Source organism: Prionailurus bengalensis, chromosome C2 (assembly GCF_016509475.1).
Source record: "Prionailurus bengalensis isolate Pbe53 chromosome C2, Fcat_Pben_1.1_paternal_pri, whole genome shotgun sequence".
In the NCBI taxonomy this organism is placed as follows: Eukaryota; Metazoa; Chordata; class Mammalia; order Carnivora; family Felidae; genus Prionailurus; species Prionailurus bengalensis.
The window spans coordinates 13,376,970-13,400,636 of NC_057350.1; the positions used below are offsets into that span (position 1 = coordinate 13,376,970).

Below are 23,667 nucleotides of genomic sequence, written 5' to 3' on the forward strand. Positions count from 1 at the left end.
AATTAAAGCTCACCAATTAGGTCTCATCAGCAGAGGGCAGTGCCGCCTTTGCTTGATGCTGATCTACCTTTGTGCCAGTTAGATAATTGAAGAATTGTGTCTCTTTGTTTTACTTTGTACTTCTTTGATTATTGGTAAGGTTGAACTTTTTTTCTGTATTTATTAATCAGCTATTGGGGTTTTCTTTGTTAATTGAGTTACTTCCCTGTACATATTTTTCAATTTCACCATCTTGTACGTGTTCTGCTTTCAGGTAGAATGGCATAGTTGGCAGAATGGCATTGTTTAATGTGTGGTGGTTTTGCAACCTTCTGTACCTCCCAACTCCTCCCCCATCATGTTGAATTGCCCAGTATTTTTTTTTTTTTTAGTTTATTTATTTGCTTTTGAGAGAGAGAGAAAGAGCAGGAGAGGGGGAGAGAGAGAATCCCAAGTGAGCTCCACATTGTCAGCACGGAGCCTGATATGGGGCTCAGACCCACAAACTGTGAGATCATGACCTGAGCCAAAACCAAGAGTCAGATAATTAATCCACTGAGCCACCCAAGTGCCCCTGAATTACCCAGTATTACGAAAGTATTAGTTCCAACAAACATTTGGTAAAGTGTATATAAAGGCATAAAGTGAAATGCCAAGTAAAAAGGAACTGTAAACTATCCCTTTCCTAATTGTTCCAGCAGTAAGAATTTTTTTTTACAGGGTTATCTTCAGGCTGTAATTAGATAGACAAAGCATCTTTGCAGAAAAGAGGATTTTAAAGTTTTTTTTTTTTTCCTAATTATCTTCTGTTAGGAAATTTGATGTGTACTTCTGTAAAGTGTTTATATGTTACTAATAAACATTCAAGTTATGTTGGAGTTAACTTGATTTGGTTGAAGCTCATGTGTCTGATACATTGAGTCGAATGAAGAGGAAGAAAGACTAGAATTAAATGCTTTGATATCTGCATCTATCAGGAGGAAGATTTGAATACTAGCCTGTAAGTGTACGTGTTTCCTTTTGGAAGCATTCATATTTTTCTTTAAAGTTTGTAGTTAAGTATTAATAACAGGAGCTTAAGGCAAAATTTGTCATCTTGGAGGTGATAATAGGAAGGAAGGAATACTACATGTATAATCAATATAATTCATTATAAAATAAATGTTAGGAAAGCAAATATTTTAAAGTTTAGGGGAGAAAAGGTAGTGGTAAGTATGCCATTGAATGATTCCTAAAGAAAACATTGAGGGATTTAAGGTTAGAAGAATTAGACTAGAATGATCTTCTGATTCTTTTACTGCTTTGACAGATCTTTTTAAAAAAATAGGAAAAGGCATATTCCAGAAATTGTAGACTCAGTGCCAGTAACTTTCATTTGTGATGGTTGTTAGTTTGTTTTATGAACAACTAGAAATTTCTAGTCTAGGAGTCAGAACAGATTCACTAACAATTCAGAGCAGAATACATTAATCTTTTTTCTTTTGTGAAGTGTGTTTTGTGTAGTGAGGACTGTAAACCAAATATTTCAGAAAGATATTTGTCGTGATTTCATTATGAATAAATTAGAAAAATATAGACAGGATGGAGTGTTAAATGAATTTTAGCTGACTGGCAGTGTCCAGGGAATATCAGGGTCATCCCACAAGTAGGTCCTGTTCTTATTTTTAAAAACATTGAGTTGGAGGAAGGCATATAAAGCAAGTTAATGAAATTTACGAGCTGATCGGAGTAGCTACTACATCAAGTGGCAGAAAATTATTTCCAGATGGCCTGAGTAGATTGAAAGGACTGTCTGAAACCAACATAAAGTCAACATGAAGATCTAGTTTTGAGAGAGATTCCATTGGAAACAGTTTGAGGGTTTTGGTTGATTATAGATGTGAGTTAATGGATTAAGCACTGCTGTTTTTGGAGATCATAAATAAGCCCCCCCCCTTCAGAATCCTGGAACCTGTTAATATGTTACCTTACAAGAGACTTTGAAGATTTGATTAGGTTAAGAATATTAATTAGGATGGGTGAATTATCCTGAATTATCTAGATGAGCCCAATGTAATCCCAAGGGTCCTTACACAAAAGAGGGAGGAGAATCAGAAAGTGATGTGACAACAAACACAGAGGTCAGGGAGGATGGAAGAAGATGCCACCCCGTTGTCTTTGAAGATGGAGGAGGAGACCGTAAGCCAAAGGAGTCTACGTAGGCACCCTGTAGAAGCTGGAAAAGCCAAGGAATAGATACTGCCCTAGAGCCTCCAGAAGGAATGTAGCCCTGCTATCACCTCAATTCAGACTAGAGATTCTGACCTCCAAAACTGCAAGATGCATTTGTGTTGCTTTTATGCTACTAAGTTTGTGGTAATGTGTTTTTGCAGAAATAGGAAACTAAGAAAATACACTAGATTCCATTAACACAGTAATATATCTGGACGATGTCCATTTGGTGGTATCATACTTAAAAGAAATTAGCCAGGGGGCGCCTGGGTGGCTCAGTCGGTTAAGCATCCAACTCTTGATTGCAGCTCAGGTCATGATCCCAGGGTCGTGAGACCTCGCTGAACCTGCTTGGGATTCTCTTCTTCCTCTCTCGGCCCCTCCCCTGTGTGCTTGCTCGCTCGATCGCTCTTGCTTGCCCTCAAAATAAATATTAAAAAAAAAAAAAAAGCCAGAATAGATCAAGAAATACCATTTAATAGTTGAAGAAGATAGGTGGAAGGGAAGTCGGTTTAGTTACCTTCGAATATTTTATCATGAGAGAGATAAATATTGTGCAGAATTGGAACAGGAGAGGGAAGGTATCAGAAGGGAGATTCAGGGTTAGTTCACAGGAGGCTTTTGTAACCACTGGAGCTGATTAGTTATGAGTTATTAAGCCTTATGTCACTAGGCGGGAACTGCAGATGTACTATAAAAGTGGTTCTAAATTCGGTGTGAGTACTGGATTAGATACTAAGGTGCTATACAGCTTTAAGAGTCTTTGATACTACCATACCATCACTACAGAGAAGTTTTCTCTAAATGCAATTGTGGATGCAAAGATTCTCAGACATTGTATAGCTTTATTTAGTGAGCTACTTATGTGTCAGTTACTAGGTTGAGATGTCTGTATGTTATCTCATTTAATCCTAACAGCCTTATAAGATGTAATGTATACTATTAATCCCCCTTTTCATGTTTAAAAATCCTTGAAGTTTAAAGAAGTTAACTAAATTTGTCAAAGTTTATACTGTTCGTGAATAGCAGAGTATCTTGTTACTTTGCCTCAAACTGAATTCTACAGGTGTCACAGGCCAAATATTCTTATTCTTTACCTTCTCCTGAAACTATTCTTTATTGAAATAAGAGTTTTTGATGAATGATTCTTAATGATTTGTAGACTACTTTGTCTATCAGGCATGTTGCAAGACTATATTCACATTTATATTTTTTATAGTCATTTAGCTAGTGACAGGGCAAAAAGCCAAACTCAGTCTGTTGTTGGCACGTATTTTTTTCCAACTGATGCCTTCCAAGGGGGTCTTGTACCTTTATCGGCCTACTGCTTCTGCTATTTTATATTAGAGAATTGCATGGTTTCCTCTGGCTGCTTTGACATAGTTGTTTTCATTGACAGATTACATTAATTGTGAATATAGGCTGTAATAGTAGCGAGAGTGCTGCTCCTAGGAATATTTATTGAGCACCTGCCCTGTTGCAGGTGATAACACTAGTCATTCCATGTGCAAGAACTAATTCAGTTCTCACTGAAACCTCTGAAGTAGATAACCACCATGTCGTTTTTACATAGGAGGACGCTGTGCCTTACAGAGGTTACGTAATCTGCCCAGAATTGTGTTACATGGCTGGACCCAGAATCAAAACCAGGTCTTTCTGACTCCAGAATACCACAACGTCTGATTTTTTTCTTTTTCACTAGTAGTTTGTTGGAGTTATACTGAATTTTATCGTTCTCAGGCTTTTATATACAGCCAATAGATTTTTTTTCTTGAGGCTTGTTGGCTGAATGTTGGTCAGAAATAACTAGAGCCTGAATTATCTCTACCCTTGTTTCTACTCTGAATATACTGCATATTCTAAACTTGATTGAAAAATATGAAATTTTTTTTCTAACTTGATGCTGTTTTCCTGCAGTTTGTAAGAAATGTGTTCGTGGTTTAAGGAATCTGTTTATTATTGAAAGGTTACAGCAGTTAGTTTGGGCTGTATTTTCCTCATTTGGAAACAAAATAATTTTTCTCTGAGTCCTTGCCTTTCACATTTTTTGACTGTCACTCCCGTGGTACGACTTGAAATTTTACGTAGAGTCAGGTGTTTGGGCACACACAAAACTAAGAAGTTTCACCAAATAGTACTTACCTTTGCTGTGCATAATGCTATTGAATTTTTTACTCTGTTCCACTAAAAAAGTTGTGTCACATCCATTGTTTATATTTCTATTCTAATGTACTTCAACCCACAGTTTGAAAAACACTACTTTGGATTATCTCCAGGATTGTTTTCTTCTTTCAACCAAATTATATGTGGTGGTAATAATAGGTAACATCTATTTGTATTTACTTTGTGCTAGGTGCTGCATTAAGTGCTTTTTAAATGTGTTGTTTGTGTTAAACTTCTCTAAATGTAGAGGCTATTATTTTCATTTTACAGATGAAGGAACAACTTCTTATAGCAAGTGGTGGAGCCAGGATTTCCCAGACAGTTGATTATTGATCTTATGTTCTGATCATTACTTAAACAGAAATTTATTGTTTTTAAAAATTCATTCAGTAAGTATAATCTGAGTCTTAGGTCAGCACAAGTTTGTGTGCTTCTGAGAGATTCCTCAGCCAACATTCAGTTAACTCTTTCTTTTCTAAGATTATTCAATTTGAGCTTTGCTCTAGATCCAGTTAAGGACAGTACATTGCCTCTTATTGCTTGTCTGGGCACATCCCTTTATCTCTAGGTCACTTTTTTTTTGTTACTAAAAAATTTTTGCGTCCAACTCTTCGTAACAATTATATTTTTGTCTACTTTCTCATTTGGGTCTCCATGCATGTGTGTATATGTATATATTTTTAGTCATACAGTGTTTATCATCTTTAATATCTGTGTATTGTTCATTCCACTGGGGTAATGTATTATAGTATTAATTAAATAATTTGCTTATTCTTAGGTAGTTATTGGAAAGAACTTGAGCTTTGGGCAGTGGTAGACCACAGATTGAATTTACCACTTAATTAGCTTTATGACTTCTAGCTATTCTTGAACTTTTGTGCCTCAGTGTTCTCATCTGTAAAATGGAACTACAATATTTAACTATCATAAAGGCTATTGGTGTTTCTATTTAAATACATAGTGCCAGTGTTCATAGTTATAGTAAAGTCTATCGATTTCAGCATAATTTCTGAGTCTCTTTTTCCAATGAAGGCATTGATCTGGGTACTAGGGGCCTTTTTGCTTTGCAAAAGTAGAGACTGAAAGGAGTGTCTGGGTGGCTCAGTTGGTTAAGTGTCCAACTTCAGCTCAGGTCATGATCTCACAGTTGTGAGTTCAAGCCTCACATTAGTCTGTTTGCTGTCAACACAGACTTTGCCTCAGATCCTCTATGCCCCTCTCTTTCTGCCCCTCCCCTCCTTGCGCTCTGTCTCAAAAAAAAAAAAAAAAAAGGTAGACTGATGGATAAATTTGTGCTTTGAAGAAGTCAATAAAATATTGCTAACATTCACTGAGCTTTTAAAAGGTAATTTTTAAACCTCTAGTTTTGAAACTTCTATATCTGCCTGTAGTGTTTTTCTTCATAAATTATATAAATACAGATGTACAGCTTTAAGGTTTAAGAAAGGCATTTGTAAAGGAAAGAGCATCTAAAAAGAAACTTAAATGTTATAGAAGGATTACAGTGCTCACAAATAAGAGATATTTAAGGGTGGTCATCTGTAAAGCACTGAAACAGGGCTCTGCCTCCTCTGTGTACGAGACACTTAGTTTGCTATTTCTGAGCTCTCAGAGATTCATTACATTAGTGAAAAATGATCCAAAACTGCATTTCTGCCTCCTCACCTGCCACTTTACCAGTTGGACTTTGAAATCACTTTCAGAAACATATCTGTTCAGCCACCTCATAGTCAAACTGAACAAGGTTTGGTTTGCACCTCTTAATACCATTTGACCATGCCAGATGCCTTTAATTTTTGGCGTTTGTCCTGGTGTTCATTTTTGCAACCCCTTTCTCTGTACCACACAGGAATTTTTGGTATACCTTAGCTTATATGTTCTTGGTTGTTTTCTTAACTACAAATTTCTCCTCACCCATACTCATGGCTTTGATTCTGTGACTTTCCAGTTTCTAGCCTGGATCTTTTGTGTTCCAGATCCGTATTCTCATGTCTGCCTGAATTTCAGTAGGCATCCGGAATTTAAATTCAATGTGTTTCATCATTACTCCTGAGTCAAAACAATGCATATAGACAGGCATAAATGGCGTGTTTGATATTTTGTCTGTGTTCCCCATCATAGTTAATGATGTGGTATGTATTTAATCAATAAGCAGCATTTTATTAAGGGTATGAGTATGCTATTGGGAATTGTGAGCTATGAAATCTATAAATTTTAGTTCACACCCATTCCCTGGGCATCATCCAAAACAGATGTAACCCTTTTGAGTATCATCTCAAAACAGGTATAAGAGAATCTGTTAGTTGTTAATGTGAAACTAAATAAATTTATGTACCACTAAACTTAAATCTTCCTTGTACATAGTAGTTCACAAATGTTGGTTCCCTCCTCTTCCCAAGTCATCTTTTCTTCCTGAAATGTATTAACATAATAGCTTTTTCACTGTCTCTTAGATAATGGATAGCACTTGAGGTTCTCTTGCTGGTCTTTTGGTTGAATGGTTATACTACTTTATGATATAGTCTGTATTTTAATTTTTTTAACAAGTTATAATTTAAATATAGATTATGGAGCATTTTATCAAAAGGTACGCTGATCTGTCTTGTGTGCTCTTTTGGCTGAGTTTTTTTCTATGGCAAGTTGCTTACTGCTGAAATAAGAAGTGCTATTCAGTACATTAAATGAATATTAGCTTTGGCTCAGGCTTCATGAAAATATGATTCTCCAAGCTTTTAATTACCAGAGAAGTAGTTTTCACTGTTGTTCTTTCTTAAGATCCATATATAAACTTTTTTTGCGTTCCTTTTCTTTGCTTTAAGGTACAGAGAAGGAAATAGAACAACAGTAATAATAAATTGTCTTAATTCTTCGTAGGTTTTTTAACTCATAAATGGTCAGAATATATCCTTTATAAATGCATGCTATATATTTCATTTTAAAAATTTTTAGAATTTTACATTCACGTTTTTAGAACTTTTTTTAATGTTTTATTTTTGAGAGATGGGTGTGCAAGTGGGGGAGGGGCAGAGAAAGATGGAGATTGAGGATCTGAAGCGGCTCTGGGCTGACAGCCTAGAGCCCAGTGCAGGGCTGAGATCATGACCTGACCCAGAGTCAGAAACTTAACAGACTGAACCACCCAGGTGCCCTACATTTTTAGAATTTGCATTTAAGTTGTCATACTTTAAATTATCTTTTATTTTTTTTTAATTTCTCATTAGTTTATATAATCTCAAAGATTACTGTCTCCTTTCTAATTGTTTTCTGTTAGTGAGCATTGTTCTCAAGGATAATTTCTATTACATTGGTAAATAATAAAGAATCATGACCTTATTTAGAGAACCACTTTTTTGAAAACAAAATTCCTTTCTTAATGTCTTTGTATTTCTCCTATTTTCTGTATCTTAATACTGCTTATGGAAAAATTCTTTCTCTGCTTAAACCAGAGTTTTAAGTCTTGAGTCTGGTTCTTGTATTGATTGTATCTGTCATTCCATACCTTTTCTAATATTACTGTTACCTGTAGTCCCTTTGTGTCTGTAGTTTTGAAAAGCTGTGAAAATTCTCTGAATTTTTAGGATACCCTACCAGGTAGGAGTGTTTACCGTATGAAGAGAGACTTTGTCCTTTAGGTTAGCTTCTTAGTGGTCTAGTAAAGGTCTGTGTCTTTAGAGATTCCATATTTGAAATATCAACATTATTTAGATGAAAATGGAAGGAAATATGATTCATATAAATCCCTGAAACTTACTCCAAAATATGTTTTTAGAAGTCCTAAGTGAGTGTTTTGCCCATGATTAAACAAACAAACAAACAAAAAAAGCAGAAGAAGAATTTAAGAAGCTAGATATAAGCTTCTTCATGTCAGGGTTTTGTCTTTATAACCCTCTGTGGGCTCTCATTATGTCTTGGTTCGATTTAAACTTTGGGGGGAAGGAGTATATACATGGGTGGTTAAATCTCATGGGGAGCACCTGATTGTTGGATTTACTGTCATGGGATTTGTTCAGTACGGTGCCATTTATGGTGCCATTCCTGACTTATCCAAGAAATTGTGAATTCCAGGATTTTAAATGTCTTGCCTGATTTAATGAATCTTTCTCCAAATGAACCTTAGAATTATTTAAAGTTCTCTAAAATCTCAGTAAGGTTTGCATTAAATATTGAGTCAGATTATAGCTTTCAGTCCAGGAACATGGTATGTTTCTGTTCAAATCATTTTTGAGTTCTTCAGCAAAACTTTGCAATTATTTTAGTTACAGATTTTGTGAATTTCTTAATGTTTTTTTTTTCTTCTTTGCTAATGTTTAATATTGTTTCCCCACTGTATTTTCTTAGTGGTGATGCAGGTTATATAGAAAAGTGCTTGGATTTTCTTTACTAGCTAAAATCTTAAACTTAGTTTCAAAAGTTTATTATTCTTTTAGTTAATTACAGTGTCTTTGTAGAACTGGGAATTGACTTCTAACTTTACCTTTAATTTTTAAATTCTTTTCTTTTTTTTTTTTAAGCTCTTTTCACTTATGGATATGAAACCTCCCATCTCTCGAGCCAAGATGATTCTTATCACTAAAGCTGCTATTAAAGCTATTAAGGTAAGAGTAAAAAATATTTAATTTGAAAAATTTTTTTGGAAAATTTGAAAATATTTTTAAACATGAGAATTCAACCTGTTAGTTTAGGCCTGAATCAGAGAGCAGTAACTAGCTTTTGCTGAAGGTGTATGATAATAAAGTACAGTGTATTTGCGTTGTAACATATTATTTCAAAACCCGCTTTTTTTCCTTTTGTTGTTCTATAGTATCTCCCCTTTATATTGTTTCAAGCTTTGTTGAGGTATAATTGACAAATAAAATCGAATATATTTAAGAATAGAATTGGACAGAACAGAACATGATGGTTTGGGGCTCCTGGGTGGCTCAGTTGGTTCAGCACTTGACTCTTGATTTTGGCTTGGGTCATGATCTCACATTTGTGAGATCGAGCCCTGCGTCAGGCTCTGCGCTGAGTGATTTTTTTGGGATTCTCTTCCTTTCTCTCAAAATTGTTTAACATTAAAAAGAAAAGAGGAACATGATAGTTTGATACATACATACATTATGAAATGATTAACACAGTCAAGCTAATTAGCACATCCGTTGCCTCACATAGTTGCCTGTGTATGTGTGTGTGAGAGAGAGAGAGAGAGAGAGAGAGAGAGAGAGAGAGACTGACTCAGAAAGTTGAATTAACTGAAATGGAGAGTAGAATCAGAGGTGTTTCTATTATTTTATTACACTGTTCTTATCCCTCATAAAGTTGCTTGATACACTGCTTTATTAAGGCTTATTGATTAAAAATGTAAGAAAAGGAACTTCTTTTCCAAGGGAGGGGGGTGTAGTTTCTGTGTTATTTATTTATTTCATGTTTGTTTATATATTTGGAAAGAGAGTGTGTGAGTAGGGGAGGGGCAGAGAGAGACCCAAATAGGCTCTCCCTTGGGGCACCTGGGTGGCGCAGTCGGTTAAGCGTCCGACTTCAGCCAGGTCACGATCTCGCGGTCAGTGAGTTCGAGCCCCGCGTCAGGCTCTGGGCTGATGGCTCAGAGCCTGGAGCCTGTTTCCGATTCTGTGTCTCCCTCTCTCTCTGCCCCTCCCCCAATCATGCTCTGTCTCTCTCTGTCCCAAAAATAAATAAACGTTGAAAAAAAACAAATAGGCTCTCCCTTATCAGCGCAGAGTCAGACAAGGAGCTTAATCCCACTAACCATGAGGTGATGACCTGGGCCTAAATCCAGAGTCGGACGGTCAGCTGACTGAGCCAGCCAGGCACCCTAGTAGTTTCTGTTTCACTTAATTTCTTTCTGATTTATATTCACTTGTTGACTAAGGATTATTTCTCATGGTTCACTCACTATTATCTTGAGAATTATTCAGATTTTGCAAATTTTAAGGTTTCAAGTATTTTCTAATTACTGAAAATGTGGAAATATGTAAACTATAGTAATTTTCTTCTAATTCTTTTCAGCTTTATAAGCATGTAGTTCAAATAGTAGAAAAGTTCATCAAAAAGGTAACTATTCATTTCATTATTACCTCATTTTAGTTATCAGTATTTGTAATTTACTTTTTTCATTGTAATCTGGATGCTTGCTTTTAAACCCACTCTACAAAAAAAGTTGTCACTAGGCTTGAGTTTGTTTTTAAACAAAACAAAAACAAATTTATAGCAGTACTGTTGACTGAGCACTGAGTGTGAGGTAGGTACTCAGCCAGTCTTTTGTACTGTGCTGGATGCTTCCCTGACATTCCTCCCCTGCTGTTTGCCCTGTCTACTTTGTTGACATTTAACTAATCCTGGAGTATTTCAAATGAAATCACTTTGTAAAGTTTTTCTTTCTAATTTTTTTCTGCTTCTGTCATAATTAAATCATTTTTCAGTTTCACAGTTGTATCTGGTTTTATAACCATGTGATTAGCACACATCTGTCTCACCAGAGGACGGAGAACAGATACTTACACCTCTCTGTCTTCTTTCCCAACCTGGAACTGTGTCGTGTGGTATATACTAATAAATGTGTGTGGCATTGTCTTTGATCCATGGCCTTTGAATACTAGCTAAGAGATGAGAATTAGAGTCCCAGTAGACCAAAAAAATGGCCAGTAGAAGTTTTTATAGTAGCACATCAAAGTGTAAATAAGTAAAAGAGAAAAAAATTAAAATTACCTGCATGCCACCACCCCAAATGACTTTGATATTTATATCTGGATCTACTCATTTTTTAATTGTGTACATGTACATTCATAAAAGAGAAAATGGTGACATTGATAACCTGTTTTTCCCCACTAAATTTATCGTAAACATCTGTAGAGTATTCCATCACATGATTGTTTCCAAAGTTTATCCAGCTGGTTCTGTGTTGTTAGACGTTTCACTTCAGTGGCTGTCCTTAAAGAGAAAATTAGATGCATCTTAATTGTTTTCCTTATGGTAAATTTCTAGACGTAGAATGGTTGGATCAAATAAGGCTTTGCTTTTATTGCTAAATCATCTTCCAGAAAGATTGTACCACCAGAAATGTATATAAATGTCTCTTTTCTTGTTGATTTGATAAGATAAAAATGGTATCTCCTTTTAGCTTTTGTTTTCGCTGGTACTATGCTTTAGTAGAATTAAAATTGATGCTATTAAAATTATCTTTTTAATAATTTCAAAAGGCAAAAATTATTTTTTAATCAGGATAAGTTGGAGTAGGAGGTATCATAATAAGTGGATTTGTATGGAAGTGGCTTAGGGATTGATAAAGTAATGTTGATTCCAGGAAATTGTGGGGAGATAGAAGGATCAGAGGGCAATGTAAATTATTGGGGATTTGAAGTATCAAGATAATTGATTGTTCTGTATGGATCTGTGAACTTTGACAAGCTAGCCAATAAGAGCTAAATATTCAGGCACTTTCTAGATAGAAACACTCATTGGATATATAGAATTCTATAAAAGGGAGATAAATGCGTGTCAAATTGTGATTTTGCTTGTCTTGTATTGACTTTACATTTTTACCTTTGTAGTGTAAACCAGAGTACAAGGTTCCAGGATTATATGTAATTGACTCAATTGTGCGACAGTCTCGTCATCAGTTTGGAACTGATAAAGATGTTTTTGGGCCCAGATTCTCTAAAAACATAACTGCCACATTCCAATATTTATATCTTTGTCCATCTGAAGATAAGGTATAGTAAAAATCATTTCTACATTAAAACTTATTTCTATATTTATTTGAATCTGTTTATATTATGTATTTGAACTGTACTGCACTATTAGAATTATGTGGTGGTCTCTGAACTTGAAACAAAATCCAGTGTTTTCTTTTGTGGTCATCTCATGTTTGATTTCTTGTGAAGTTCTTCAGGAATGTTGTACTGTTGAAAAAGGAGCACCATCTTACTTTAAAGGAGACATTGTTGGAAAGATTTACTTGTAGTTGAGTGATAAATTCTACAGTGGAGGAAGGCAGTACTCCTCTCATATTGTTGCTTATTGCAGAAGAAAGGGACCAATAATTGATGGCTTTCTCCTGCCTGTAGAGATGCTAGAGCATAAATGGTATTCATTAGCAATCAGACTACAGTATTTAACTCCTTGTATTTATAGCTGATTTTACTATGTACCGTTGAAAGGTAGAAAAACTTTACAGATATTTATAGTAGAAATCCCAGTAGGTGGGAGAAATACACTGCTAAATCTACTCAGAATAATGAAGAATGAGGACATTTACAGTAAATAGTATATAAATTTGAGTGTTGTAGATATTGTATTTATGTTCTTGGAGGAGTATTCTTATGGCATAAATATACAGGAGAAAAGATCATATCTTGAGTAGGACATAAGAGTTACTCCCATGAATAACACATCTCTGGCTCTCCATATTTATTCCTCCATAAGATTACTTACCTATCAGTTACAGATCAGTTTTGTAAATATTTTAACTGTTATAATTATCCTGAAGAAATCCTTCTTCACTTCATTTACTTTCCTCAGATAACTTTTTTTTGTCGGTGATGGCATTTTTTTGTAATCATAAATGAAATGAAAATTTCAAATACATTTTTTATTATTATTTGGATTATCCAGGTTATATTTCTTTTCTGATTCTCCCCCCCCCCCCCCCTTTTTTCCCCTTCTTTGTTTTTTACTTTATCAGAGTAGTTTTTAACCAGGTTGTAATTCTGAAGATAACTTTTTTTTTCTGTTTGTGAAATAGATTTAGTACAGAAATACTAGCCTTGGGATTTTTTTTTTTTTAGTAAGACGTATAATACATTATTTATGCAAATATTTATTGTATATTCATGTTTTGTTACACATAACAGAGTAAAATAGTTCGCGTGCTGAACCTTTGGCAAAAAAATGGAGTATTCAAAATTGAAATTATTCAGCCTCTTTTGGACATGGCAGCAGGAACTAGTAATGCCGCTCCAGTACCAGAAAATGTTACTAATAATGAAGGTATGGTCAGATATATCTGTGAGCTTAGAAAATGTTACAACTTTTTCTGCATGTGAAGTTTGAAGTCTGTTTGTACTGGTGGAATTTTTCCATAAAAAAGAAATTGGAAGTTATGGTTTACTTTCCATAATTCTTATTTCTAGTAAAAATATGCTCTTTCAGTATTTGCTGTAGTACCACGATCTGTGTTTTTACTATATATTAAAATGAATGGAATGTTGTTATAGTAAAAAAGCTTAATGGAGTTCAAAAAGGAAAATGTGTAGATTAAAGTTTTTGTAGGTCTTAATGACCTTTTCTTTTTTAGGCTCACCTCCACCTCCAGTTAAAGTTTCTTCTGAACCCCCCCAAGCCACTACAAACTCTGTACCATCTGTACCACAGTTGCCTAGCTCTGATGCTTTTGCTGCTGTGGCCCAACTGTTTCAGACAACTCAAGGTCAACAGGTAAACTACCTGTCTGGAGATTAAATTCCTTGCAGTTAGGTACTATTGTCAGTTTTGATTTTCCTTTCCTAACTAGTGAAGACATTCAAGGGAGGAAATACTTCTACTTTTCACCTGGAAAAGCCTTCAGTAGGAAGATAATGGAATAGGGATAAATAGAGAAGATGTGGGAAAGGTGAAAGATAAGGGAGCCACATACTGAGAAATGGCAATACCTCTTTGAAGAGAACCTCAGAACTGCTGACTGGTTGGTATTGTTGCTCATAACTCTAGCATTTCCAATTAACTTCAAAATTATTTGGATTGGAGGTGAATTTTACATTTTTCTAGAAAACGTTTATTTACCTTGTTTACAGTTCAATGTATTTTCTCTTTTTGACCATCATTTTCTGCCTTTGGGGTGTCAGCATATATTTTTAACCTTAAGTGACCCCAATCCCTGATATTTACAACAGACTTAACCATTACTAAAAGGTGTTTTCTTTTTCCAGTTTACTTTGTGCCTACGCTATTTTGAGTCACCTTTAAGAATTTTTTCTCTTCAGTAAATTAACTTTTGATACTATGATTATACTTTGCTATGTGGTTTATCAGTTTTCCCATTTTTTAAGCTTCAGCAGATCCTTCAGACTTTTCAGCAACCTCCAAAACCACAGTCTCCCGCCATTGACAATGCTGTGATGGCGCAGGTCCAGGCTATCACGGCTCAGTTAAAGACGGCTCCTGCACAGCCACCTGAACAAAAAGCTGCTTTCCCCCCGCCTGAGCAAAAAACTGCATTTGACAAGGTAGGCTTCACTCAGTAACCCACCTTAACTGTTTAGACCACTCAATTTGGAATGTGGAAGTTACTTCTTCTCTACTTTCTCTCTAGATTGTTCATTTTGTTGTTTTTTGGTTGGAGGAATTTTCCCCCTCAATATCAAAACATTGATTATTTTTCCTGGTTATAAATGTAATATATACTCATTACAAAAATTTCCAGTAAAAAGGAAATGGAAAAGAAAACAGGAAAGCTTTCACCGTTAACCCCCATACTTGGGAGATAACTACTCTTTTCCAAACTAATTTCCCATGGATATATTTTTCTTTATTGGTCATAATATGTTTGTATGTCACAATAGGTAATATTATAAATGTTATAAATATAAATTATAAATATTATAAAGAAAATGTATACAGTTTTTAACTTGCTTGTTTTTATCTTAATCTTATTTCTTTGTTGTTAAGGTTAGTAGATTTAGTTCTACATTTTTACGGAGTGCTTATTAGGGATATTCTATTACATCTGTGTGTCACAGTTTAGCCATTCCTCTATTGATAGACAATTAAGTTACCTTGTGCTTTTTGCTGTTAAAACTTAGTTACAATATGTATAACTTGAGAATTTTGTTCAGTGTCTTCCAACTTTGTTGGCCATAGGCATGTTTAAGGAGCTGAGCTAGTAAGGGCATAGATGTGCTGAATTTGCACAGCTTAGAGCTTCCCATTGAAATGTTAACTCAAGCAACTCTATCTTAGCTGTTTTATGTCTTGTGTATTTATTGGGTTTATGACTATATAAACTTTGATTTCATCTTACAGGTCTCACTGCAAAAGCAAAAATATTTGAAAACCCTAGAACGAAGTGATAATTTTTAGTTTGATCATCTCTAAAATTTTTTATTCTTTCCAGATTTTAATTTTAAGATATAGTAACTTTATTGCTGGTAGTCCAAATTAAAAATCCATTTTGGGGGTGCCTGGGTGGCTCAGTTGATTAAGTGTCCGACTCAATCTTAGCTCATGTCTTGATCTCAGAATTGTGGGTTCAAGTCCTGCATTGGGCTCTGCACTGGGCATGAAGCCCACTTAAAAAAGAATGCATTTGGTATATACTGGTTGTCATTATATCTTAGTGATTTATGAACAACTACTGATTAAAAGAAGTTTGAATAGTGGCACCTGGGTGGCTCAGTCAGTTAAACGTCCACTTCTTGATTTTGGCTCAGCTCATGATCTCATGGTTCAGGAGTCTGAGCCCTGCATTGGGCTCTTCACTGGCAGAGTGGAGCCTGCTTGGGATTCTTTCTTTCTCTCTGCCCTTCTCCTGCTCGTGCACGCTCTCTCTCAAAACAAATAACATACATAAGTAGAAAAGGAATACATGCTAATAGGGAAAAAAAATTGCAAACAGGAAGTTCTAAAGTAAAAGGGGAAGCAATTCTCTGCTTTGAACAGATTTGTGTTTGCTCTTTTAGAGTTTAGGAAAACTCTCCCGCTTGGATTTTTTTTTTTTTTTAATATTTTGGTAGTTTTATATTTTTGTTTTCTATGTTTGTCTCTTCATTCCATCTGGAACCTAGTTTAGAATATGGTTCAAGACAGTTAAATCTCGAATTTTTTGGAAATAGCCAATTCTCCCTCACTATTTTTGTCATACACTGAATTCCGAATTCTCATTTGTTTCTGTGTCTGTTTGTGGACATTAGGATTCTATTGTGCGCAGCTAATACGTTTATTTCTGTATCATAACAATGTAAATACTTGCAGCTTCTATACTATATTCTGTATCTCATTTCCAAGTATCACACACACACACACACACGCACCCCGCTCTGCTTCTTTTTCAGACTTTCTTTGGCATATGTATTAATCTGTATTCTCCAGGGGAAAATACTGCTTACACACACACAGAGGGAAAGGGGAGAAAGAGAGATTGGTTGATTTTTAAGAAATTATTTGACTCAGTTGTGGAGGCTGGCAAATTTGAAATTTGTAGGGCAGAAGGCAGGCTGGAAATTTATTAGGTAAGAGTTAATGTTACAGTTTTGAGTCTGAATTCTACAGAGCAAGTTTTCTGTGTTGCTGTCTTGGGAATTCCTTGTTCAAGAAACCTAAGTTCTTACTCTTAAGGCCTTCAACTGAGTGGTTGAGGCCCACCCACATTATGGAGGGTATTTCTTTATTCAAATGCTATTAATTGTTAATCACATTTTTAAAAGACCTTCACAGGAACATCTAGATGAATATTTGACCAAACAACTGGGCACCCTAACCTAGTCAAATTGGTACAGTTAACCATCACAGCATATTTTTTCAAGATGAACATGGGGCGCCTGGGTGGCTCAGTCGGTTAAGCGTCCGACTTCAGCTCAGGTCATGATCTCACGGTTTGTGAGTTTGAGCCCCGTGTTGGGCTCTGTGCTGACAGCTCAGGGCCTGGAGCCTGCTTTGGATTCTGTGTCTCCTGCTCTCTCTGCCCTTCCCCTGCTCATGATCTGTCTCTCTCTGTCTCAAAAATAAATAAAATATTTTTTTAAAAACTCTTAAAAAAAAAAGATGAAATTTAGCATAAATTTTAAAATGTATTAATTTAAGAAGTGCCAAGAGCTTCTTATACTGCATCTCTCTTGACATCATTTTTCATTTAAGTCTTATTCAATTATTGCTTCATTTATTCTTAAGGTATTTAGTCCTTTTTCATGTTTGTTTCTTTTAAGTGGTCGTGTTATTAAACACTTAGTTTTCTAATAGGTTCTCTGAGATTTCTGGGTAGCTACTAAATTTGACTTTTCCTCTTCAATATCTATGCCTGTTTCCTTTTCTTATTGTATTGGGGGCTAGGACTTCCACAAAAAATGTTGAATAACAGTAATGCTAATGGAGTCCTTATTTTTTTGTTGTTAATTTGAATTGTAATTGCTCTAGTGTTTCACCCCAAGTAGTTGGTTGGTCAGTGTTTATTAGTTGCATGAAGTTTAGAAAAAGAAATTCTGTGCTTTTCCTTTGACTAAAAGGTCTGTTTTAAGCTAGTAGAACAGCTTGACTGGGAACGATTTATTTCAGGTGCTTCATGGATCTTCAGTTTCCTAAAAAGCAACAAAAAATGCCTTTTTGGGTAGATTTCAGTTTAATTTTTTAATTGCTTCAAATCTTCTTCCAAAGCATTAGGTATAGATCTTAAAACTTTAAAGAACATATCTATATGTGAGGGGTGCTAAGCATCCAGCTCATGGTTTAGGCTCAAGTCATGATCTCATGGTTCGTGAGATCAAGTCCCGAGTTGGGCTCCGTGCTGACAGCGAGGAGCCTGCTTGCGACTTTCTCTCCCTGTCTCTGCTCCTCTCCCTGCTCACTCGAGCATATGTGCTCTCTCTTTCTCTGAATAAACTTGAAAAGAACATATCTGTGTGTGTGATAAATGGCAAAGACCATGGGTTTTGTTTTTCGTAGACAGTTTAGACCTTAGTTTTAATTTTGATTCCTATTATTGATACTGACTCTGTCTTGGTACTTAGTCCCTTAAATATTCAGTGTGCAGCACTGCAAAATAGTGATGGTAATACCTACGCTTTACTATTGCTGTGGGGGTTAAACATACTAATGTGTGTGAAACAGCATAGTGTGTCCTGGTCATAATTAGATTGCTCAATATAATAAGAACTTTTAATGACATGGCCTAGCATTACAAAGAAACACAGTGCTGTCCAAGAAGGGGACTTCCCATCCTAATTTAGAAATCTGTTGTGCAATAAAGTAGAACCATTATTTTTAGGCAGAACTGGCATGAAACAACTCAGATTTAAGAATTTGAAGTTGAAAGTCCATGACAAGAATGGACACAGCTTGAGGGGAAAGTCTACTTTTTGAATGCCAGAGACTGAGAACTTTGAAGTCAAAAGAACAGTTCCACATCCCAGTTCTTCCATTCGCTGACTGTGCAATCTTAGTAATGATTCTTAATCCCCTATACCTTAGATTCCTTGTCTATAAAAAGAAGAAACTGTACCTAGATTATGTCTACATTGCAGGCTTCTTGTGATGTCATGAAGTATCATGTAGATAGTAAGACACAGTAGATAGTAATAGAATTAGTAGTAGGTGTTTGTGGTGTTACCTTCCTTCCTTTCTGAACGGATGTAATCATTTTTTTTTTTTTAATGTTTATTCATTTGTTTTGAAAGAGGAAGAGAGAAACCCAGGCAGGCTCTGCATTGTCAATACTGAGCCCGATGCTGGCTCAGTCTCATGAATCCTGAGATCATGTCCTGAGCCGAAATCAAGAGTTGTATGCTTAACTGACTAAGCCACCCAGATGTCCTCGTAATCTTATTTTTAAATGCCTCTTCTTCTAGACATGATCTTGTGAAGTGCTGGGGTTCTTACCTTTCTTCTTTTTTTAATGTTTCTGGTAATCTGATATGTGCTGTGAAGTTTTAAGGAAGAAGCTAGTGCCTAGGTAGTAAGTTCTTCATGGCCCTGTCTATACCATTCTCTTTTTTTTCTTTGTCATATTTGTATGTTCTTATGCAAGCAGTACATGGACATTTTTTATAGGCATTTACAGTCATTTGATAAGACAGTCTTGGTACATTTTACAGTTAATTGAAAACGTACACCCATTTTCTTTCTTTTTTTTTTTTTTTTTCTAAGTTTATTTATATTGAGAGAGCACATACAGGTTGGGGAGGGGCAGAGAGAGAGAGGGAGAGAGATAATCCCAAGCAGGCTTTGCACTGACACAGGGCTCGATCTCACGAATGGTGATATCATGACCTGAGCCAAAATCAAGGGGACACTTAACTGACTGAGCCACCCAGGTGCCCCTGTACACCCATTTTCATGTGTGCCAAGTTCCAAAAGTTTTTGGTCTGTGAGAGAGAATATTTTAATAAAATATTTATAGTGCTAAGTTAACTATAAAATAAGCATATAGAAAATAATCCGAAGAAAACACTGCATTTAAGTTGAGGAAGAAAAGCAGAATGAAAAATTGTCTTTTTCAGATGGGATTTGTATGGAAATTATCTGTAAACCAAGGTCCTAAGGGGCCAGTGGGAACGTGAGATTGTACATGACAACACAGTGGCATCATAGATGATAGTAAACATCTGTTGTTTTTATAAAGTCTTCTGTGCGGTGTATCCCAATCTCAATTTTAAAACGGAATATGGAGGGCGCCTGGCTGGCTCAGCCAGTAGAGCATGCAACTCTTGATCTTAGCGTTGGGAGTTCAAGCCCCATGTTGAGGATAGAGCTGTAGAGCTGATTTTTAGAAAATAAACAAAAATATTAAAAAATAAAATGGAATATTGGCATCCATATTCCAGAAGCTTCTTGATAGATTTGATTATGATGATGAGCCAGAAGCTGTGGAAGAATCAAAGAAAGAAGATGCTGCTGCCGCCGCTGCTGCCGTCGCTGCCGCCGCCGCCACGGCACCTGCTGTGGCTGTTGCACCAGCACCTGCTGCTGCCACACCGGCTGCCACGCCTGCTGCTTCCCCTCCTCAGGCACCCTTGTAAGTGTCTTTTTTTCTGTTCCACAGGGGATTCAGTGGGAAACATGATGCGAGTAGAGTTGGCCCTTGCACAGCGTGGTGTTGAGGTGATGACCCACGCACAGTCAAAAATCCATGGTAGAACTTTGCCTCCCCCAAAACTTATATAGCCTACTGTTGACCGGAAGCCTAACCGGTAACATGAACAGTTGAGTAACGCATATTTTGTATGTTGTATGTATTACGTACTGTGTTCTTCCAGTAAAGTAAGCTAAAGAAAAGACAACGTTAAAATCATAAGGAAAATATGTTTACGGTACTGCACTGTTGACAAAAGAATCTGTGAATAAGTGGACTCACACAGTTAAAGGTGATGTTGTTCAAGGGTCAGCTATAACTTTAGTAACAAAATCATTTTTCATATAGTTTTTTAAAATTATATTTTGGGTTTTCTCTTGGGAGGAGATCCTATCAGATTTACAGTTAAAAATGGCTTTTATGTTGGGAATAATGCTGAGTATATAAATTAATGTGGGCAAGTACCTGATTCGGTAAGATGTTGATTATTGATGACTCCTGAGCAACATTCGTAAGGTCTCTGTAGTATAAATGTGGCTAAGAATCTTATGTGTTTTTGAACGGATAAAAGATAACTCATCTTTTTTTAGTGGGTTTCCTGGAGATGGCATGCAGCAGCCAGCATATACACAACATCAAAACATGGATCAGTTTCAGCCTCGAATGATGGCAATACAGCAGGATCCAGTGCACCATCAGGTACAGCTGAGTTTTAATAAGTGAAGATCTGTTCATTAGAGCCTATGGATTGTGTTTCACAGACCACTATTCAGCTGTGTGTTTGGCTTCGTAGTACTGAAGCTGCAGTCAAAGCCGATGAGCATGTAATGGAGTTATTTTTTTAAAACTTTAATTAAAACAAGGATGCTAAATACTACATCCTTATATATTTTAATAGTAAGTATTTTTTGTTAAAATCGTTTAGGATGAGATTATGGCTCTGTTTCAGGGAGTTAGCCTGCTTAGTTGTACACTTCGCCCTCGTGAGGAACCTTTTTTGGGGTAAGTGTTAAGATGCTTTAGAGGGTTTTCAGCTCTCACATTCAGAAGTGTAGTGTGAAATCTGCAGTCAAGGGAGCATAGCACACTGGAGAATTGGAAGAAGTTAGGTAGAGATTTATTTGTTCATTGGGTTTATTTTAGTAAATTCTCTATTCAGAGTTTCCTAAACTTGACTACGCCGCTAAATTATAGGTGTCAGGATCCAGGCTAAAGCCAATCTAGAGAATCTGTATATTTTTTTAAATTGTATACTACTTTGTAGCCTTATTTAGAAAGGGCTCTAAGAAATTTCTTCAGAGGATATTCATTTTCTTATGTATATTGTGTTTGGTCCATTCTATAATTCGGTAATATGAAAACAATACTATGATTTTGATGACTTATTGATGAATGAGGTTTGAGAAGTTTTTTATAAGCCTATTTAAAATCTGAAGAAAACCTGGTGCACTTATTTCCAAATGTTCCAATTAACAGTTACTGAAAATTTAAATTAGAAGGAATACTTCTTTGTGACAATTACAATTATACTTTTAATTTTGTTGGTATTGGACCAGCACATGCAGAAATATGTTACGTTGTGGCTTATTCGCATTATTATTATGATATTTTAAGCCCAAAAAGTAGGCATGTTAGTTGAAACATCCCTTGGAGTAAATTTTTAAAAAGTGAACCTGTACACATCATTGCTGTAGCCACTCCCCCTCCCAGAAGGCTTAATTAATTGCCTTTGAGGTTGAAGGGAGATAGTTTGCAATACAGTACCTCTCTGATTTTTAAGTTTAGTCTGTCACTATTGTTCCTCATATAAATGAAATCACGTCTTTAAATCTATAAAGTCAAACCTTTTTATAATTTTTAAATGAGTTATAGGATTTTTGACCTATATACTTGGATATGTAACAGTTCTTCAGGTAAATATTATACCTATGGAAATTGTTAATCATTGCATCTCACTACAGTTTTCCCTTGATGAAAATTTATTGAAGATGTTTCAGGTTTTTTTTTTTTTTAATGTTTATTTATTTTGAGAGTGCACACACAAGTTGGGGAGAGGCAGAGAGAGAGGGAATCACAAGCAGGCTTTGTATTGTCAGCACAGAGCCAGACACGGGGCTTGAAACCATGAACCCACGAACCAGGAGATCATGACCTGAGCCGACGTCAAGAGTCAAACGTGCAACCAATTGAGCCACCAAAGCACCCCGAAGATATTTTAGTTGTATATCAAGTAACTAAGGACTTTCTTAATTATTTTTGGTAGCTGTTATTTAAAATCTACTCATATGCTTTCTTTAAATTCAAAAGGTTCCACTTCCTCCTAATGGACAGATGCCAGGTTTTGGCCTTCTTCCTACACCTCCATTTCCTCCCATGGCTCAGTCTGTGATTCCTCCAACTCCACCCGTGCAGCAGCCTTTCCAAGCTTCTTTTCAGGCTCAAAATGAACCACTTACACAGAAGACACATCAGGTAAAACTGTATTCTCAGATTGATGACCTTTTTGGTTGCTTCAGCTTATGTGCAGATTCCTGCCTGTTTGCTTGTTATCTTCATTTTTGAATGTGGAGAAAGACTTTGTTGGGCACATATTAACCCTCTCTGTGCCTAAAGTTTTTCATCTGGAAAGTGGACATAGTAATACCAATTTCCATAGGATTCTGTGAGGATCAAGATAGAATGTAGAATACTTAATCATTGCCTAGTTTATTGCTGTAGTCAATGGTTTATTAAAACAGTATATGACTTATACAAATTTCCAGACGTGTTTGTTTCTTCTAATCTTGTAAACCATATAAATTTTTTCCCCTGCTGATGGACAGTCATTATTAAACTAGTAATGTGATGTCAAGTAACCAGAATAAATCTATTTCAGGGCAAGAGAAATTTTGTAAGTTAGCAATTTTTAGATTTTGTCTTCTTGCCTTTACAATTTCCACTTTTCTCATTTAATGATGGGTGGTTGTTTTTGGTTTTGGTTTTTTAAAGGAAATGGAAGTAGAACAACCTTGTATCCAAGAGGTTAAGCGACACATGTCTGATAACAGAAAGTCAAGATCTAGGTCAGCATCCAGGTAATTGATAGAAAATGTTTTTCCAATCCTGTATGTCTTAGGAGACTAATTAAAATCAAACTGGATTATTTTTAGATATGCAGTGTTAATAAAATAACATTTGGTATATTTGTATGTCTGTATGTGTAGAATGGGGGCAGAGGCAGTAATAAAAAAAAAAAAAAACAACTAAGGTTGGTCATCTCACCCATGCTTTTCCCCTTGAGTTGCTGTAATCGCTGCATACAGCTATACATAGAATGATAAGAATTATGTATTCACAGTTCCTTCACAAGTTTATTAGCTGACAAAAATGGGAAGATAATAAGTAATACTATAATCAGGTAACATTTTTAATTGCTGCAGAAAAGAAGTTAACTGAGAAGATAGATATCAATAGTAGAAGTGTATCCCAATGATGACAGCTTCTAACACTACCAGTATGTAATTCAGTCTAGTACCGAATTATCGAAGATGAGAGATACTTTT

The 23,667-nt window shown here is 35.8% G+C and overlaps 1 protein-coding gene across 4 annotated transcripts in view; it reads left to right on the forward strand.

Annotated features, from left to right (window-relative positions):
- The window catches only part of SCAF4 (SR-related CTD associated factor 4), a 64,805-nt gene that overhangs the window by 14,351 nt on the left and 26,787 nt on the right, over positions 1 to 23,667 (forward strand). For 2 of the 4 annotated variants that reach the window (XM_043593746.1, XM_043593748.1), the window contains exons 2-11: positions 8,865 to 8,948; positions 10,360 to 10,404; positions 11,901 to 12,062; positions 13,203 to 13,338; positions 13,646 to 13,785; positions 14,397 to 14,573; positions 19,878 to 20,068; positions 20,716 to 20,824; positions 22,433 to 22,597; positions 23,114 to 23,199. In XM_043593746.1, coding sequence (XP_043449681.1) covers positions 8,865 to 8,948; positions 10,360 to 10,404; positions 11,901 to 12,062; positions 13,203 to 13,338; positions 13,646 to 13,785; positions 14,397 to 14,573; positions 19,878 to 20,068; positions 20,716 to 20,824; positions 22,433 to 22,597; positions 23,114 to 23,199 — 1,295 coding nt within the window. The remainder of the gene's footprint in view (positions 1 to 8,864; positions 8,949 to 10,359; positions 10,405 to 11,900; positions 12,063 to 13,202; positions 13,339 to 13,645; positions 13,786 to 14,396; positions 14,574 to 19,877; positions 20,069 to 20,715; positions 20,825 to 22,432; positions 22,598 to 23,113; positions 23,200 to 23,667) is intronic. The other 2 variants (XM_043593747.1, XM_043593749.1) reach the window with 1 other exon arrangement.